Raw genomic sequence first — 20,137 nt, forward strand, 5'->3', positions numbered from 1 at the left:
GGGGTCACGAAGAGTCGGACACGACTAAACAACAACAGCAGTCTGGAGACAGGTTTGAAACACCTCTCAGTGTGCTCTCAACCTGCAGCTAGTTGTTCACTTAGAACTATCCATGGTCCTGAACCTGACCTGCCTTGCTGATTTCTCCATCGGCTCCAGCACTAGGCCAGCACTCAGTTGTAGGAATGATCCCTCTGAGCTGATTCAACACAGATCAGGGGATCTGATGTATACATGAATATTTTTGCATTTCCTTCGTTGGAAGGGGCAATTCCCTATGTACACGGCTTGTGAGCATGGAACTATGTGTTGGTGGTTAGGAGAAACACCTGACAGTGGGAAAGCTCTGTATATCCATTCAAGCTCTTTCACTTTTAAAGAATCACTGGAATGGGATCAATTAGCAAACTTTATATATCACTTAATTGTAGTAAAACCTCTAAGTGACTAACAATAGATATTTAAGTGATCAACGAGAACAGTGGAAAACCATTGAAAACATTTAAAAATAGCTAAAATTATTGGTAAAAGATATTTAAAGACACCAACACCTGTGTGTCTAGATAGGGTTGCCTAATCAAAAATATTTTAAGCAGGCACTGCAAAGAGTACAGGGAAGGCACTGCCTGGCATCCATAGGCAAGGAGGTCCAAGGTGTAGGTTCTGTCACACTAAAATATCAGTGATAATTATGTGCTACCTGTAACAGTGCCAATTCCAGAGATTAAAGAAGCTGACTGAGCACATATGGGGGATAGGCAATTCCAAGTGTAAACTACTCCCAAGCCATTAAGAGGTGGGATGGAACTCTAGGTATTCCAGTTTCAATCCACTCAGTCCTAGAATCCATCTAAAACAAAATAAAGTGGCAAATCTATATTGTGAATGCAGCATTATTAAAATATAACACTGTAGCAATCAAAAAGTCGATCTAAACATCATTTTTTTTCCTGAATGGCTACTCACTGAATACCTTGAGGCCTCCTGCCTGCATTCTCAAAAGGAGTAGCTCAGACACAGGCTGACCACCTCAAAGAGAATGAAGCCTTGGTGCCATCGCACAATAAGAACGCCCTTCATTCCACGCATACACTTTTGCAAGATGGAAATCCCACAGAGATCCCAAAGAAGAGTAGATACGCAAGACAACAGCAATGACAAATCCTGATGTTGCATTCTTATAGTAGAGGTAGGAAAGAATATATCGTTTAGAGCAGGCATCCCCAACCTGCGACCCTCCAGATGTTTTGGCCTACAACTCCCATGATCCCTAGCTAACAGGACCAGTGGTCAGGGATGATGGGAATTGTAGACCAAAACATCTGGAGGGCCGAAGGTTGGGGATGCCTGGTTTAGAGGCATTTTCAAGATGCAACACATTCAGTCGTACAGTAAATCAGTCTTTTGATTTTTTTAAAAAGTTGGAATTTGTATTAGGGTAGTGAGCTCACACAACCATCTTTGCAATGGGGACTCAGGTGTCAGATTAAAGAAACAGTTACATACACACACACAGGTAAATTGAGGTTATGAGGCTCTGGCCTTTGCCAATCTCATGATGGAATGTCATTTATGGCAGTGACGTTATTTACCTCTTTGAGACAGCCCATGAAGTTGTTACTGACTGGTGACCCAGGCAAGTCTGCTGTGCTAGGACTGCCTCCAACATAGAAAAAGTCATCGGAGCCCAACATGGTGTAGTCTTCTTGTGTGTAGCCCGTCGTGGTCAGAATTCCATCCACTGATATTGTCACCTAGATAACAAAGCACAGGGAAAGGACACGCTATACTCAGACCTACATACTGCTGTCCTTGGGATATGCCTGGTTTTTTATTGTTGTTTTTTATATTTTTATTTGTTTTTATTATTGTTATTATTATTTTTTTGAGACCTAAGGCGGAGCCCATTTTCATGTCTGTTTGAGGTTTAGTCTTGGATTCTATCCCTAGGTGCTCTAACTAGTTAAAAGAGTTGTCTTATTATTGAGCTAGTGTCAGCAGGTCCCTATTCGCAACTCAAAAAGGTTGATTAGCAGACACAAAAATGGTGTTAGTAGAATGCTTCCCTAGGTTAGTTTAGCTGGTGTTACATATTAGTAAGTTCAGTAAAGTCTGTCATCGACTAATAAAAAGAACGTGCACCTTGAAAAAACAGAAAACAAAAGAAAAAGAGGCACAAGCAATATCGCCAGCAGCACCATCACTGTTTGCACCATATATACAGCAGCGTATTGTGCATGCAAGAGCCTAGAATCCATGCCAAAGCAAGAGGGAGGGAAGAAGAGGGGTGAGGGGAACCCAGCAAAGAACGACCAAGTGGCAGTGGCACACTCTGATGTGCGCATGCAGGAAAGCGAGTATCAGAGAAGGAGAAGAAAGGAAGAGAAAGGAATGGAGAGAACCAAACGGCTTTGTTGATGAAGTAACAGTATGTAGATGTGTCACTTCCGTCATTCTCGTCCGTGCCCGCATGCCATGCATTATGAATGGTTAGAGCGCCAGCTAGGCTGGCGGCACGCTAGGCCAGCTTAATCCCTTGTTAGTTAACCACAGCTTTTGATGCAAAATGTTAAGGATGCCCCTCTACGTGTGAGTTCAAAAAAAGAGAGAGAGAGAGAGAGGAGAGAGAAAGAATTGGACAGGAACAGATAAAGTAAAAGAAAATAGGAGGTCAACAACAGATGAAGAGGAGGTTAAAAAAGTAAGCAGAAGAGTACCAACCGCAGTTCCTCTTTTGTTAATGATGTCTACAGTTAAAAGAAAGAAAGGAAACACACGGCAAACCCAAAATAAGAAACAATTAGAATGATATCTACCGAACAATGTAGTTTGTTTACCATAGCGTGTCCAATGCCTGAGTGCTTTGTGGAGAAGGGGGGAGAAAGGAAATTAAAAACTTGTGAACAGAATAACGATCGTTTACTTAAAAAATATGATGGTCACTACCAATGTTAGTACATTATTTTGGTTCAGGTAACGGTTAGTAGAATGAAACATTCCATGAATGACATGTTAGTTATTAAGCATGTTAGTAACACAGAAAAAAGGGCAAAATAATTTTACAAGGAAAAATAAAAAAGCAGACTAACAGATACGCCTCCACAGAGGTAACAGCAGTTGTCTTTTCCTGCAAATATATTTATATATAGAGATCGATATCGATATATATACTGTAGAACTTATTTCAGCTCTCCACTGGACAGAAACAGACATAATGACCACATTCCTTTTGTCCTCTTCCAACTGAGTGTTTCTGACAGACATTCAAAATGACTCTCGGGGGGGGGGGGAACGCCTAAAGCTCATCAGCTGACCACTGCTTCTCCTGACCCCCAAATCCCCCCCAAGCGAATCAGCAGGAATCCCCTAGTACTCATTTTTTTTTTGACTCAGCACACAAGGACTTCTTTTCAACTCCAAAACTTCTTTCGGTCATATTGATGGACTTTAGGATCACAGTTTACTGCAATGAAACAAAGCAAATATCCTGACACATAACAATGAGTAGAATGGATTTCTGCAGCTAGCTCTCTGGTCATGCACCTGCCGGAACATGTCTAACTGGTACTTCTAACTCCCACCCCATGTTGGTTGCTTTTTATATGTTGGTTTCTTTTAACAGTTTTGGATGAGCAAAGGCAAATCTAGAAAGTGGGCCATTTGCTGACTAATTTGATGTCCATTTCCGTCAAAATTAGCAGTGGTGTGTGCCCTTCCTATGCCAGATTTTGTGGCACAAACAAAACCATTCTGGCGATATATTGTTATTCATTGGCCCTGGTTCATTTAGCACCTTAAACCAGTGGCGTAGCGCGGGGGTGCAGGAGGGGCCGGCCGCACCGGGCGCAACATCTGGGGGGGGGTGCGCTGAGGGTAAGGGTTTCTTTAATCTAGTGGAAGAGACTCGAGTGCTAAAATCCACGGGTTAGGGGGCGCAAATTACTTGCCTTGCCCCGGGTGCTGACAACCCACGCTACACCTCTGCCTTAAACCACAGTTTAAAATAACCAGTGGTGTTGCATGCTGCTCAAAAGTATCAGATTTGGTCTGCCACTCCTGCTGAGGAGGAAATGCTTCCCATTTATTTTTCTTCAAATAAGGCATGAATAGTAAGCCAGGAACCCTGGATTCCATCTGTGGCTTGTTTAGAGAGAAACAAACCATGAATGCTAGTTTTTATGCAATGTAGGACCAGCCCAATACATTTTGGCACCTGAGGCAAACCACAAAACAGCACGCCCCTCCACGCTAGGGGAAAAAGGGGTGAGTGAAGATGTATAACATGGGCAAGGAGGGCAATAAAGATCTACATTGGGATCTACTGTCCCTGTGGAGCTTGCCTCCCAAGGCTGTTGCCTCACCTTGCCACATGAATGGGCCAGCCCTGATGTAATGTGAATGCTGTCTCTGCTTTGTTTCCTCTCCAGAGTAGCAACAGCAAGAGCAGGAGAGGATTGAAGTGCGTGGAATACCAAGCAGCAGACCATTTGCATTACACCACAGCTCATTTTTTAACCACGGTTTAATGAGACGTGTGAACCAGGTCATTTTTATGATTATAGTTGTGCAATATGTGAATGGCTTTATCATTCTTAAGCTCATAGCACTTAAATCAAACCAGAGGAGAGGAAGCCTGAACGAGTTGTGGTTCCTCCTACCATATTTCCGGTTTAATGTCTGAAAATGGTTTTGCAAAACTCATATACTGTTTCTAGAGCTGGAGGATGTACATCTCAAGCCAACATCTTTTTACATCATTGTACTTCCTTTCCAACTGCTTTGCCACCCTAGATAAGATCCCTTGTATATTGCCCTGTGACATCACTGCTGCCTCCTTCATGATAATTTTAATCCTGGTTAGGGCACTTATGAAAACTTTTGGCCACATGATCCTTCTGACAGCCTATTTAGCATATCACACAAGCATTGTCCAATCACTATGTGAGCAAAGGCCTTTACATAGGTCTATGAACATTATGGAAGTGGTAGTGACCATACTGCATGAGGTGCATATACAGAGAAGTCTAATTAAGTATTTAAAAGGCAGTGATTTGCCAACAAGCACCCAAGAAGCTCCATGACAAAAATGGAGAAACCAATATCTGTAACCAAACCCTGTAGCATAGTTACTGTAGTAGACTAACATCCAAAAGGATTATCAAATGGATACCAGACATGTTTATATTCCAGTCTCAGCCCTATAGATTCACTGGATGCCCTTTTAGCAACTCACTATATTTAATCTGAAAATTTCCTTCAATAAAATAAGAGCAAAACACCCAGCCAGCTGCTTTGAAAGTGGATAAAGTAACAACGGGGTTGCCAAGAATTTCTGAGTCGTAACTCAAGCTGAAGTTGTCTGGAAAGCAAGTCAGATATATTGTTTTAGAACAAACGCTTTAAGATGCCATCCTGTCGTTAAATTTCCATTGATTTCAGTTGATTTTTTTTATTCATTTATGTATTTAAAAGCATTTATAAACTGCTTAAAGTTTTATAAATCTTTTAAGTGGTGTACAATAACTTATTACGTACCAATAACCTATGTGTACAGCCGCAATCTTAGGGCATAAAGTGTTGATATACATTTTAAAATGCTGTTTATATGTAATTCTCTTCTGCGTGTGACATATGCAGCATTTCTTGTGCATAAATCCATCAATATTGCACCACCCCCACACTCAGTAGGATATCACTACCTCCACATTCCCATCAAATGGTCACACTTTGTAGCTGCAAATTTAGTTCCACCACCCAAATGAGTGTGAAATCCATGTGGCTGGAGAAATCCCATGTAAAGGCCAATGCTTCTGCACCAATGAACAACCGGTGCATCACAATAAATGAGAATATAATAAATAGCATGGCAGAAGAAGCTCCCAAAGATGAGTGAGGATTATCTGGATAATATAAGAAGTCTGTAGAACTCATGAGCAGTTTGCAAGCTAGGCTCCTGGGAAGAGAACTATAGCTAGATACAGTATGTGCCATAGGCCTCCCGCCAAATGTAATGTCTGGTGTGCTATAAAACATGTATATCCTGGAGAACATTCCCATCGATTAGCTGGAAACGACCCTATTTTCATCAGACCCTAAAACAGCTGTGCAAGTGAGGTGATTAGTGTTAGATATTTGGATCTATTAGGTATTATGAATTGTCTATTATCTGTCTTATTATGCATTATAATTTATTTCCCATATGAACATTTCAGCTATGGTTTTATTGTATTAATTCATGGACCACAACAATTTTATCATAAGGAGTTATGTTTTGTCATCAGAAAGATATGTTGCCTGGTTAATTACAAACATGAAACAGTTCCCTTAAAAAGAGAGAGAGACTGAATTGGTCTCCCATTATAGCAATAATATTTCACACTTTAATCATCTCCTTTAAATGCATATGTGTATTTAATACACATATATTTACACACATGCACAATTCTACAATTGTTGAAACAACCCTGGCCCGCAATGACTTTCTAGGTGTGCCTGTGCTCATGTGTGGTTTAATTGACCCATCTCTTGGTAACATGTTGAAATCTACATTTCAGAGGTCAGCTAAACACTCAATGGCATGTTGTACTAACTGCAAGATCACCAAACACTTAGCTGTGGCAAAAGCAAAGTCAGTTATTGCTGTATCCATTCTACTGTTACCTGACGCAGATTTCTGGTTACTTTGACATCATGCCAGGCATTGTCATTAAATTTCCCATTCACAGGTTCCACTAGCGCTTCAAAGGCCCCTGAGCCCAAATTAATAACCAAGGAGACCGCTCCGTTTTTCAGGGCAAGGTTGACATAATCGGCCGATTTTCCAGTGTGAAGCATCAGTCCATTCCTCTGAAGGGTTTTAAAGGACAGAGTTATTTCGTCACTGCTGCTCTGGATAGGATTCTGGGACAAGTCGTAGCAGAAATACTCTGACCCTTTGAATGTCGCGATGTATTCTTCTTTTCCTAAATAAATAAAGAGAAAGACAGGGAGAGGGAGAGAGAGACAGAGACAGAGAGGGGAGGGGGAAAATAACTCTGAATCAGTGGATCTAAAATAAATACAATTTGCACACATACAAAAAAACATACTTTGCTTTCCTAACATCAGCAACAGGAAATTATCTTTACAAAAGAAATGTAATTTCCCTTTGCAAGAAATACAAAAGTTGTATTTTTACTCATGGCTTTATTTTGGCAGAAAATTGTTGCATGGTGGACTCCAGCCCCAATGTATCAATGAGGACTAGTGTGTTATTGCTATCCATTGCCAAAGTTTCTGAGAGCAGCTAGCCTGCATCAAACCATGATAGTGGCCCACAGTATTCCCTCAAACGCAGCACATTTTTACTTTGAAAAAAAATTGCCAATTTGAATTTCCATATTTCATATTTTGATGTGGGTTATTTTTGAATTGAACATCTTGGGTGTGACATTTTAGTATGTCATATTTCAGGTCATTTCGACATGTTGGCATCTCTTGGTCATATTTTATTTTGGCTGGGTCTAACGGGGGGGGGGGATGATAAACTGGAAGTCTGCCATCAAATATTGTCAAATTTTAACAGTCATTGCATGTCAACTAACAGATATTATTACCCAGTCCAAAACACAATTGCATAGTAACTGTCACTAAAAAATATAACTGTGTACATGAACCACTCCCAGGTAAAACAACAGCAACGTTTGGACAAATCAGTGTTTTTCTTTTATTGATGGCAGGGTCTTTGTATCAGTGTAAATTGGACCCCACGGAAGACAGCTTTAAGCCTGAGCCTCGGTATTTTCAGAAGCTCCTTCACGGCAGCACAAACGTTTACCATCTGCTAGAGGATTAGGGCAGCTGTAGCATGTAACATTGAGAGGGATTTCAGCTGACATCCATACCAGATTAAGGGCTCCCTGGACCAGTGTTAAATGTAGTGGAGGGATGCAGCAGATGTGGTGATGTGCAGCCATTGAAAAACAAGGCGTCCTATAAAAGGAGCTCACTCTCTTTTACAATATGCAAAACGGGGTTGTATATCCTCAAAACGCGGAGTCGCTAAGAAGTATATTAATAATGATTGTTGTTAACGTCTTTGTCAAAGTACCTGGTGGTTTACAATGACAGGCAAAAAACACAGCATCGTCCGCCAAGTAGTTTACAATCTGAATTAGTTTATAATCTACACAAAAGAGATCTGAAGATGGGTAAAAGTAGAAAGAAGGGATTGGGAAAAGTCCAAACTGGATGGGATGTGACACTAAAGGAAACTATGGTCCTTTCTTTCAATGCGTTCCCTAACAACAACAACAACAACAACAACAACAACAACAACAATAATAAATTCTTTCCATTAAAGCTGCTGATAGCCTGGGTGGCTGGGTTAAAAACTGATTGCAGAATGTGTATCCCCATAACTAAAAGCAGCTGTGGGTGGGCAAGAAATAATTTCAACAGTGGGAGTGTCTTGGAAGGATGGTTAACCTCTCCACACTCAGTGCAAGGGGAACGCCTATTTCTGCTTGTGGCTGCTTTTAATATTGGAATGGGATGTTGAGAGGTCTGACCATGGATTCCCCAGTCTTTTCTAGATCGGCTCTCAATTTGAACATTGGGAGCGGGTCCCAGAGGGCCTGATAGGAATGATGAGGCAAAGGAAGGAAACAAGAGAAGACAGGGTGGGGTAGAAAAGGCAAAGGTGATATGGGATGAATGTGAGACGCTTTGTTTTGGTTGCAGACGAGGACTATAGTTGGGTGACATCTGGACTATTGCAACAGTCCCGGTGAACGCACACAAAATCACACTTCTCAATTGATAGTCCGAAACATGTGCAAACTGCCATAGCGTGAAGACTCTGCCAACTGCCTGCCCAAGAAACATAGGAACATGAGAGTCTGCCTTATACTTAGGCAAACCACTGGTTCATCTAGCTCAATATTGTCCACACCAGGAATGGGCAACCTCAGGCCTAAAAGTCCAAGCCCTTGGGACTCTCTCCAGGAAACAGCCCTTCCCATGCTACACCTCTTACTGACCATATTCCCCCCCCCCCAATAATGTTTGGTCATTTTTGCCAGCCTGGGATGTATATTTGAACTGTGATAACGTCTCTTACTTGCCTGGACGTGTGCATAGAAATGCCTGGATATGTGCATGGCTGCAATGTAGCGTACTGCACAAAGGCAAGAGTGACTTCTCTTGCTCCACTCACTTTTTGCCCACCACTGGTATATGGCCCTTGGAAGGTTTCCTATGAGAGAATGTGGCTCTTGGGCTGAAAATTGTTCCCCACCCCTGGTCATCATGGATTGGGAGTGAATCTCCAGACAGTGTTCCATTATGTAAAAAACACCTCCAGAATGACCAGCCCAAAGCTTAAAGTTTAACCATCCAAACCAGATCCAATAGTGCCAAAGACTGCAATTTTTCAGTACAGTGGTACCTCTGGTTAAGAAATTAATTCGTCCTGGAGGTCCGTTCTTAACCTGAAACTGTTCTTAACCTGAGGTACCACTTTAGCTAATGGGGCCTCCCACTGCTGCCGGCACACAATTTCTGTTCTCATCCTGAGGTAAAGTTCTTAACCCAAGGTACTATTTCTGGGTTAGCGAAGTCTGTAACCTGAAGTGTCTGTAACCTGAAGCGTCTGTAACCTGAGGAACCACTGTACTTCACTCTCCGTACTTCAAAAATATTGGAGACAATATGAGCTGCACATAAGCAATTGTCAAGAACTTTCATTCTTTGTCAAGCTCTTGAACATCAGAAATGTTTCTAACAACAATTGATTGGTTTCTTATTTCCAACTTTTGCTGCCTCCACAATGTTTCTCTCTCTCTCTCTAACCTCGACTTTCAGATTTGTGTTTGTTGCTTAACAGCCCTTTCATAACAGGCAGTTATGCACGACAAATACTGCCAGTGTTTATGTGTCCTGACCACAATCTGTAATAGCTTAATGTGAAAGACCACAAATCACAGTCTTGGATGCAGATACTGAACCCTGGCAGAAAAGTGGAGAACAATTCCTAGAATACAATCCATAATAAAATTTGCAACATGATGAATTGAGGAAAACCAGAAACGTGGCATCAAGTTGTGTGGAAATGGTTGATCCCAACAAATGATTAAATGCGAAAACTCATGATATTTTTTAAAGGTATAAAACATCCTCAACCAGTGTATACAGATTCTATAGGAGACAAGATGAATCTGGGGCACATGTGTAGAAACTTCTGGACATAATTGTCAGGGGTCCCTTTGCCCTTTACTTTTATGGACGCATAATGCGCATAGCTGTCAACCTTCCCTTTTTTGTGGAAAATTCCCTTATTCCAGCGCCGTTTCCCGCTGCTTCCTGCTGCTATCCTGGATTGTTAGATATCCCGCAGACTGTCCCCGGGACAGGTGAGGCTGCTGATCCCTTATTTTCAAATCTGAAAGTTGACAGCTATGATAATGTGTAGTTTGGCCCACTCCAGCCAACATAAATTGGGAATTGTAACTGAAATGGGGTGCTGTGTCTGTCAGTCAGGGGCAGAAGTAGCCTTACAGTGGATAGCATGTCTGATATTTTGCAGGCATACACACATCCCAATTCATTGTGCAGTGTCAAATATAGAAAGGGCTACCAATGCACCCTCTCTCTCTCTCCAATGTGGAATCACCTTGGGGCAATTTTTCAGGTACTCTCCTCACATGACAGAGTATGGCTGCCACAGGTCTAGGGGCATGTGCAAGAGTGACTCCCATGTAGCTACGAGTTCATGTTTCAATCTGTGAGTAAAGTTGTGCTAGCTATTGTGAAGGGCGTCAGAAAGGATCCAAATGTTGTAAACAAATACAGAGCGGTGGGGATCTTGGAAACTATTCAAGAAGCTGAACACCTTTTGTGCCTCCTGTCAGGCCCTTCTGCAAAGAACCAAGGTGAATTATTTTGACCCCCTCCCCCCCAAGGCAATTTCCTTGAGGAAGGACACAAAAAGCCAAACCAGCAATTCTGCACCCCTTTGCTGCAGGAGAAAAGGCAGCTAGCATTGTCATCGGAAAGATCAAATCAGTATCTCTGTACTGACAAATATCTCTTTAATAGATGTCTCAGTGGAGGTCTATCAGTAAGTCCCAGCAAGGCAATCTCTGGATTCTTATTCTCTGGCCATTAGTTTCTCCTTCAATCAATAACCCAGTGGATTATGCACTCAACGGGATATGTTTCTGGTGCTTCCTAACAGATTTCCATTTACTCTAAGAGCCAGAAACAAGGTTTTCATATACTACCATGCCAAGGTATCTTAGAAATAACAGCCACACATTTCTTTGCCCTTAGCAATGCTCTGTAACAGATGGCTTGTGCAACAAATTTGGCTCACCTTGCTTTTTACACTGGACTCTTTCCCTTTCCCTACTGATGGTTCCATTGACATTAGTCCTGCAATGTGCAACCCTATCCAAAGAGTGACTTGGGAGCATTGTTAGCAGGGTTAGAATCATAGATTTGTAGAGTCAGAAGGGACCCTTAGGATCACCTAGTCCAACCCCCTGCAATGCAGGAATATGCAGCTGTCCCATACAGGGATCAAACCTGCAACCATGGTGTTATCAGCACCATGCTGTACCCAACTGAGCTATCCAGCCTTGCACCCTGCTTATTTCCCTTCATTTAAGAAAACAAAAACATAAACTTTGCTTGTAGGGCAGCTGGACACACTGCATAACTGCATTGTTGGAGATAGCAAGTCTTCTTATAGTGCTTACTGCTTTTTCAAACCTTAAAGTTAGTTGTTGTACGTCAATTTTTAATCCTGCATTTTGATTTTATTTTATCTGCTATGCTGCTTTGGTTTTTTTAATTGATCCCTTATATAAGCAAGCCTGCAATTCTGATCCATCTTATTAGTAAGTATAAGTGCTTTAAAATTACTTATGTTTTATGTTCAGAATTATGTATATGTTCTAAATCATGCTCTGTCCATGTTTCCATGCATAAAATGAATTATGTGTTTGATAAGTGTTAGGTTTTATTTTATTTCTTTTCAAAAAATCTCATGTAAGTTGTTTTTAATGTCTGTTTTTAATTGGTACTTTTAATAAGACTGTCTACTGCAAATCACATGGAGGTCTTTTGGTCTAGTTAGTGGTATATAAATTTAGGTAAACAAACAAAAAATATGCCCCAAGGTGATGTACAAAATCTAATAAAAACAGCTAGAAAACTGAAATAGCCTTGGGTGATTTATCATGGCTCATTTTGCTTTTAATATGCAAAAGCAGTAAAATGATGCAACATTAATTAATGCATCTTTTGTACGCATAAATACTTGTCATAGCCTGGCGAGAGTTGTAGGTGTTTGCTGTGACTTGATGCATTGCTGGCAGAAAGCTACCACTCAACTGATCAGGGAAGAGCAGTAAGCCAACTCACACACTTTATGCCAGAACTGGCCAGTTCAGAGCCCAATTGCTGACTGAGGTCATAATTAACCACATCAGAGTTTCCAGAAACTCTGGTTTGTTTTTTAACAAAAACTATGCACTACTTTCCCCTTCCACAAATGAGCTGCCCAAATAAGGTTACAAATATAGAAGCGAACATAAAAGCAACAATAATCCGACCATTAACGCCAACCAATTGCAAAGCTGAGAAACAGCAGTGAAAAACAACAGCCGAGAACCCAAAGAACAGCACTCAGAATCTGTTCCCTTCATTGACCAGCATAGAGATGTCTGCTAGTGATCAGATGATATAGGGAGAAACGATTGCTTAATCCAAATGATACTGGATTGAGAAACAACACACACCAGTAATCTCCCAGCTGTGTATTTAAAATAGTCATTTCAATTCACATCTTGAATTAAGACAGTTGTTAAACGAGCAATTGTGGGCCAGCTGGCAAATGGCATTATGCTAGCTGTTTTGACTTAAGCTTCACTCATCAAGCAAAACAACCCCCCTGTGTTTCTTACAATGAATAAAACCTTCCTTTCCTTCTCTCTTTTTTTTCTTCCCTTCATTTACTACCACCGCTGGGGTGGCAACTGAAGGGGATGCTTGAATCATTTGCATGGCTGACCTCTCACTAGGTCACTATGAAGGAGGGCAGAATAACTTGCAGCTGCCCTGATGCACATGTATTACATGTGTAACCTTTGACCCACAGGTGCCATCTTTGGGACCCCCATTCCTCAGTGCAGAGCCAAACCAAGGTTCTTGTTTGAGACAGGTAAAGGAAAGCAAGGCAACTATCTTGCCAGATATGCCAGTCTGAGAAGGTTTGGGAGACAGGGCAGGAACTGGGCACTAGTGGAAGAGGAAGAAAGCATTGACATTACATTTAAGCACTGGAGCAGCCAGGCCATGGAGAATTCCTTTAGAGGTGGCTAAACTATGCCAGTTGTTTTTGTGCATGGAGTTTTCTTGGCAGGGATACTGGAGTGGCTTGCCGGTTCCTGCTCCAGGTGGATCATGTTTAGTCAAAACTCTCCACTATGACCTGTCCATCTTGGGTGGTTCTGCACGGCATAGCTCATAGCTTCTCTGAGTTATTCAGCCCCCTTCATCATGAAAAGACAGTGATCCATGAAGGATCCAATACTTTGGCCACCTCATGAGAAGAGAAGACTCCCTGGAAAAGACCCTGATGTTGGGAAAGATTGAGGGCACAAGGAGAAGGAGACGACAGAGGACGAGATGGTTGGAAAGTGTTCTCGAAGCTAACAGCATGAGTTTGACCAAACTGCGGGAGGCAGTGGAAGACAGGAGTGCCTGGTGTGCTCTGGTCCATGGGGTCACAAAGAGAAATGACTAAACAACAACAACAACCAACTATGCCACCCCATTTGTTGTGAGATTCCAGTTTCCATCAGCCCTGAGCATAGTGCTAGCTAGGGCTGATGGGAGCTGGTGTCCAATGAGACATGGAGGATCCCAGGGTAGCCACCTCTCTTTTAGAGTTTAGCAGAGGTGCAAGCAAGCTGAGCTAGAAGAGGAATGTCACCTTCCCTATGTCTGTGTGGGAATCCTGGTACATGAATCCAGTGTGGCCTCTGCTGAGTCCTACCATGATTCCCAAACAAACTTTTCAGATTTTCAGTGAAAGCTTTATTAAACAGCAACCCAACCACACTGAAACTAATTCACTTTTGGGTGGGTTGTGATAGTGGTTTTTCATGTCCTCCTGGGTTGTCACCAAAGGTTGTTACCCAAAGCAAACTTCAGACAAAATGCAAATGTTCCTGTCCAAGGAGGGAAACAATGGGGAGAAATACATTGGCTGCCTCTATGGTTTTTATCCAGGTGTGAGGCATCTTTGCCCCTCTAGATATCTCTGAACCACAACCCCCATCATCCCTGACCATAGGCCATGTATGCTAGGTCTGATGGGCATTGTAGTTTGGCAACATATGGAAGGACAAAGGTTCCACACACTTGTTTTTTAAAGGTAAAGTGACCCCTGACCATTAGGTCCAGTCGTGGATGACTCTGGGGTTGCGCTCTCATCTTGCTCTATAGGCTGAGGGAGCCGGCGTTTGTCCGCAGACAGCTTCCGGGTCATGTGGCCAGCATGACTAAGCCGCTTCTGGCGAACCAGAGCAGCGCACGGAAACGCCGTTTACCTTCCCGCCAGAAAGGTACCTATTTATCTACTTGCACTTTGATGTGCTTTCGAATTGCTAGGTTGGCAAGAGCAGGGACTGAGCAACGGGAGCTCACCCCATCACAGGGATTTGAACTGCCAACCTTCTGATTGGCAAGTCCTAGGCTCTGTGGTTTAACCCACAGCGCCACCCGGGTCCCTTATTATCATGGTATGGAGACATAAAAAACAACACCTCCTGCATATCTCTGGAGAGCAAAGGACTGGTAGGGATAGCTTTAGGGATTAGCTGAAACTCTGGCAACCCAAGAATGAGGCAGAACGTATTGCTATTTTAATTTTTAAATAGGATCAGTGAGAAACCATACAGGGAATCTCTGTTCACTTTTCCTGCCAATGAACTGGAGAGCTTTGTGGGGTGGGGAGACACAGAAAGCAGGTTACTTTATTGCACTTTGTAATTTATTGTTTGCTTGTTTTTTGGTGATTCACCCTTCTTTCTTTTATGCTACTTTTATTTCTCTGTCAGCATATAACAAAGTATAATAGAATTCCACATCTGTTCAAGTATCATTAAAGGGCTCCCTTGCTCCCTTTCTCCAGACAATCAGAATAAATTGATTTTCCTTTCTTTCTAAACAGCTGGTAAAAGATGAAGCTTCAAAAAAATCAAGAGCTTCGAGAGGAGAAAATTTAAAACAAAAGAGAGAGGAACTTCCTCACCCCCCTCAATATATATACCCAAACCAACCCATGCAAGTTAGAAATGTTCAAATAGCAGTAGAGGCACTGCGGAGTAACTTTCTGACAGATGCTCTTTCTTTTGAAAAGGATGCCACAGCTGCTATTGGCTGGGGACCAAGATTCCAAAGATAAGGATTGGTCTAGCTGTCCCTGCACTACCTTTTATTTCTTCTTGTCTTTTAAAATCAGCCAGAAAAAAAGAAAAAAAAGATTTACCAGCAGACTAAGGTCAAAACTAGTGGTGCCAACACACTGGGTTCATCTTTCCCCCATTTGGAAAAAAAAAATCAAAAGTGCCTTTGGTAACTGAATTTGAGCTTAGAAATTCTGGGAGAGGGGGCTGCTTAAATGGAAGATCTCCCTGTCAGCTCTTTTCCTCCTTCCAACGTGTGATGTGCAAAGCCAAAGCTAATCCACAAAGCCTGTATGGTCACCACCTAAGGACTTGATCATCTCCTCCCTGCAAAAAATAAAATAAAAGTGCAGAGCTTTCCAAACTGTGTGTCAGGACACATTAGTGTGTCAGCTGCAGCGTGTAGGTGTGTCGCACAAACGCCCTCCGTGCTCCTCCCTGGCTGGAAAGGGGTTACTTTAACCTCCAGTTTGCTAGTAAAACTGAATTACTGTGTCACAAAATGATGCATGTCTAAAAGGTATGTCACCAACATGGAAAGTTTGGAAAGCTCTGTGTTGGGAATGCAAGAGGGGGATAAAATATTCCGTTGCTCCATTTATTGTTGCTATTGTTGTTGCTAAAAAAAGGACTTTTTAAAAATAAGTTATCCATTCATTAAAACTACATTTGATTCATTGCACATTCGTGGCCTTGCCACTCCCCTGTCACCATTAACTCCCTTACTGTTTTAATTATCCATTGTTTTCAATGGGTGACTGGCCTGCCAGGGCAAAAGGGTTCCCATGTGAAGAGATAAGTTTTTGCCTCCAATTTGTTTTCTGGGGTGAATGGTGTTTAAATTAACCCTAGGCACCAATGAAATGGAGCCACCAGTGTTGGAGCTGCTTTTAATATTGACGTTATCTCCATTGTGAATATCAATAGAGAATGGAAGGTAACTTCAAACATGGCCAGACACCTCCCTCTCACCCACCTCACAAGCATAGGAAATGGTCTGCCAGTGGGTACTTTGCTAAAGGTCTTCTCACACCTGGTGCCAATCTTCACCTTGGTATATCTAGTAACTGTATTATTAGTTATCAAATTTATTGGTCACATTTTCTTGCTGAAGACAAAGTAACTTACAAAACAAGCAAGCAAGCAAGCAAAACCCCACAGAGATACATTAAAACAAAAATTAAAACAGTACATTCAATTACATTAAAAAAAATACCCACACCAATATCACTTGACTCTCTGTACCACTGTGACAGCCCCGGTGCTCTATTGCACCGCCCTGGTGGCGCAAATGACTGCAGCTGGGCATCCCAGAAGAATCAGGGACCTGGAGAACTAAGAGGGGTCATGTTGGCCTTATGTAAAAACTTGAACTATGCTAGGCTGGGCTCCCTTGTCTGCTCAACTCAAATCTGTATTTTAGAAGAAGAGGGTGATATTTGCAGTTTTGCAGAGGACAAGTTTTATCTTCATTAGAGATGTCAAAAGGTTTGCAACCAGCAAGGTCACTGAGCTTGACTCCATAGCTCCTGAAAGGCATGTTTTATTAGGTTTCAGAGTGTATCTCGTTGTTTCTGCAGGTTCTATTTGTGGAGAACGGCAGGACTTGGCAGTGGAGAACTGAAGCATCTGTAGTCTGCATCTGTGAATAATTATATTTTTGCTTAGTAATGATATACAGGGAAATGTCCTGCCAGCACTTGGCTTTCCTCAAATTTAATAAATGTTCACAGGGCTAAGCCCATCCAGAGACTTCACTTCTTCCAGCCCAGTTCATTGCCTCCACCTGGCACATCTGAGGGTGCAGTTATCTAATGATGGCTTGTGCCAGTGGGTATGAACTTGTCATGGTGTGTGAAATATGTTGCTTCTCCTTTTCCATTGGGTCAGCATGTGACCCTCCTGTTGTTGTTGTTGGATTCCACCTCTCATCAGCCCCAGCCAGCATTATGCATGGTCAGGAATTCTGGGAATTGTAGTCCAACCACTTCTGGAGGGTCATGCCTTCATAATGGTTTATCGTGTTTTTTACTATTCTGCTGGGAACCACCCAGATTGGCTGGGGAAACCCAGCCGGATGGGCGGGATATAAATAATAAAAGTATTATTATTATAAGGAACGCGGATGGTGCTGTGGGTTAAACCACAGAGCCTAGGACTTGCCGATCAGAAGGTTGGCCGTTCGAACCCCCGTGACGAGGTGAGCTCCTGTTGCTCAGTCCCTGCTCCTGCCAACCTAGCAGTTCGAAAGCACATCAAAGTGCAAGTAGATAAATAGGTACCGCTCCGGCGGGAAGGTAAACGGCATTTCCGTGCACTGCTCTGGTTCGCCAGAAGCGGCATTGTCATGCTGGCCACATGACCCAGAAGCTGTATGCCAGCTCCCTTGGCCAACAAAGCAAGATGAGCGCTGTAACCCCAGAGTCGGTCACGACTGGACCTAATGGTCAGGGGTCCCTTTACCTTATTATTATTATTATTATTATTATTATTATTATTAGGTAGCAACCAACCAGCAGCATGGGTGTCATGAACTGCACAGGCAACAAGACTGTGTGACGATAGTGGGCAGGGTTGGCTCAAGGCATTTCGCTGCCTGAAGCAGAGCGGCAAATGATGCCTCAACCCCAACCCTCACCAAGTCAAGGTGTGTAATACCCAATGGCAGCCAAGGTATTTGGAACCTAGTGCAGGAATTCCAACAAGCACATTTCTTCCTTCACAGCCCTGAAAATACAGTAACTACAAATTAAATGGCTAACAATTTGCTGCCCTTTCATGAAACCTAAAATCAGTTGCGTGAGCAATTTCCCTCACTCTCCCTAATGGTAGGGACAGCTCCGATCATGGTTCAAGGTCTTGCTGCAGCATACACTTACTCCTGCCAGTCACATATTTTTGCTTTCTTCCCAGCTCAATGGACCAAAATCAATAGTGGTGATACATATACGGTAATGCACACAACAAGGGATTTTTTTTTAAGATTTCAAGCTTTGATATGGTTCATTTCTTGAAATGCAATCTAAACAAAAAGCAAATGCCTTTATATTATCTGTCAGAATACGTAAGTCATATTGCCAATATGGAAATGTTACACATTAAACAAAGTAATAAAAATTAAAAAATAAAAATTAAATTAGGCCAGCTACTTGCACGTTCCCCAACAAAATTGCTAACTTCATATATACATAAAAGGAAAGCAATTCTAACGTATTAATTACTTCAAAAATAATAACATTCTTCCATATGTAATAAAAGAACTGTGTAAGATATAGCAAAAAACGACAAGTATCTGTATAAAACTGTGCACCTCAAAAGTCAGTACCACGGAGGTCTGTGCCCTATTCAGCTGGATTTCCTTAACATTACACTGGTGGACTCTGCTCAGTTACTTGATTTGTTGTTGTTTAGTTGTGTCTTCGTGACCCCATGGACCAGAGCACGCCAGGCACTCCTGTCTTCCACTGCCTCCCGCAGTTGGGTCAAACTCATGTTCGTAGCTTCAAGAACACTGTCCAACCATCTCGCCCTCTGTCGTCCCCTTCTCCTTGTGCCCTCCATCTTCCCAACATCAGGGTCTTTTCCAGGGAGTCTTCTCTTCTCATGAGGTGGCCAAAGTCTTGGAGCGTCAGCTTCAGGATCTGTCCTTCCAGTGAGCACTCAGGGCTGATTTCCTTAAGAATGAAAAGGTTTGATCTTCTTGAAGTTCATGGGACTCTCAAGAGTCTCCTCCAGCACCAGACTTCAAAAGCATCAATTCTTCGTCGATCAGCCTTTTTTATGGTCCAGCTCTCACTTCCATACATCATTACTGGGAAAACCATAGTTTTAACTATACGGACCTTTGTCGGCAAGGTGATGTCTCTGCTTTTTAAGATGCTGTCTAGGTTTGTCATTGCTTTTCTCCCAAGAAGCAGGCGTCTTTTAATTTCGTGACTGCTGTCACCATCTGCAGTGATCATGGAGCCCAAGAAAGTAAGCTCCATCCACTGCCTCCATTTCTTCCCCTTCTATTTGCCAGGAGGTGATGGGCCCAGTGGCCATGATCTTACTTTTTTGATGTTGAGCTTCAGACCATATTTTGCACTCTCCTCTTTCACCCTCATTAATAGGTTCTTTAATTCCTCCTCACTTTCTGCCATCAAGGTTGTGTCATCTGCATACCTGAGGTTGTTGATGCCTGAGTTACTTGATAGGGCATAGCTTTTATTGTTCCGCACCATATTGTTTAAGGCTCCTTTATCATGGATGGGCAGGCAGTTAAATGGAAGAGCAAGAAAAGGATACTGGCTTTTTGTCAGGATTCCACATATCATTTCCTGATTTTCCTCCCTGACTGCTTTTTTGCTTCTCTGTTTCCTGGGTACACTCATATATATTTTTAATAGGAATCCATACAGCAATTAAAGAAATCAAGCACGTAATTCAAACAGAGGCTGCCAGGTCTTCTTGCAGCAAAAAAAGAAATAAGTAAAGGATCAGAGTGCTTAATCTCAGGGATGCAATTAGTAGAGAGGATGAGCAATTATGAATGTGCTGATCACCTTTATTGGAGTGGAGCAGAGATGGCCTGCATCATCAGAATAAAACAACAAACCCAGTAATGACTGAATGCCACGAGGATGCTAAGCTCAGCTTCATGAGAATGGATAATATGTATACTTGCTGTAAAGATACTTGTA

The 20,137-nt window shown here is 42.2% G+C and overlaps 1 protein-coding gene across 46 annotated transcripts in view; it reads right to left on the minus strand.

Moving 5' to 3' along the window:
* Positions 1-20,137, minus strand: part of NRXN1 (neurexin 1) — a 988,232-nt gene that overhangs the window by 630,199 nt on the left and 337,896 nt on the right. For 24 of the 46 annotated variants that reach the window (XM_083733051.1, XM_083733048.1, XM_083733042.1 and 21 more), the window contains 2 exons: positions 6,661-6,962; positions 1,593-1,754 (listed from right to left, as the gene is read on the minus strand). In XM_083733051.1, coding sequence (XP_083589177.1) covers positions 1,593-1,754; positions 6,661-6,962 — 464 coding nt within the window. Of the gene's footprint in view, positions 1-1,592; positions 1,755-2,816; positions 2,862-6,660; positions 6,963-20,137 lie in introns of all 46 variants that reach the window. The other 22 variants (XM_083733039.1, XM_083733036.1, XM_083733049.1 and 19 more) reach the window with 2 other exon arrangements.

The sequence above is a fragment of the Podarcis gaigeae genome (genome assembly GCF_964106915.1).
Source record: "Podarcis gaigeae genome assembly, chromosome: 3".
Taxonomy (NCBI): Eukaryota; Metazoa; Chordata; class Lepidosauria; order Squamata; family Lacertidae; genus Podarcis; species Podarcis gaigeae.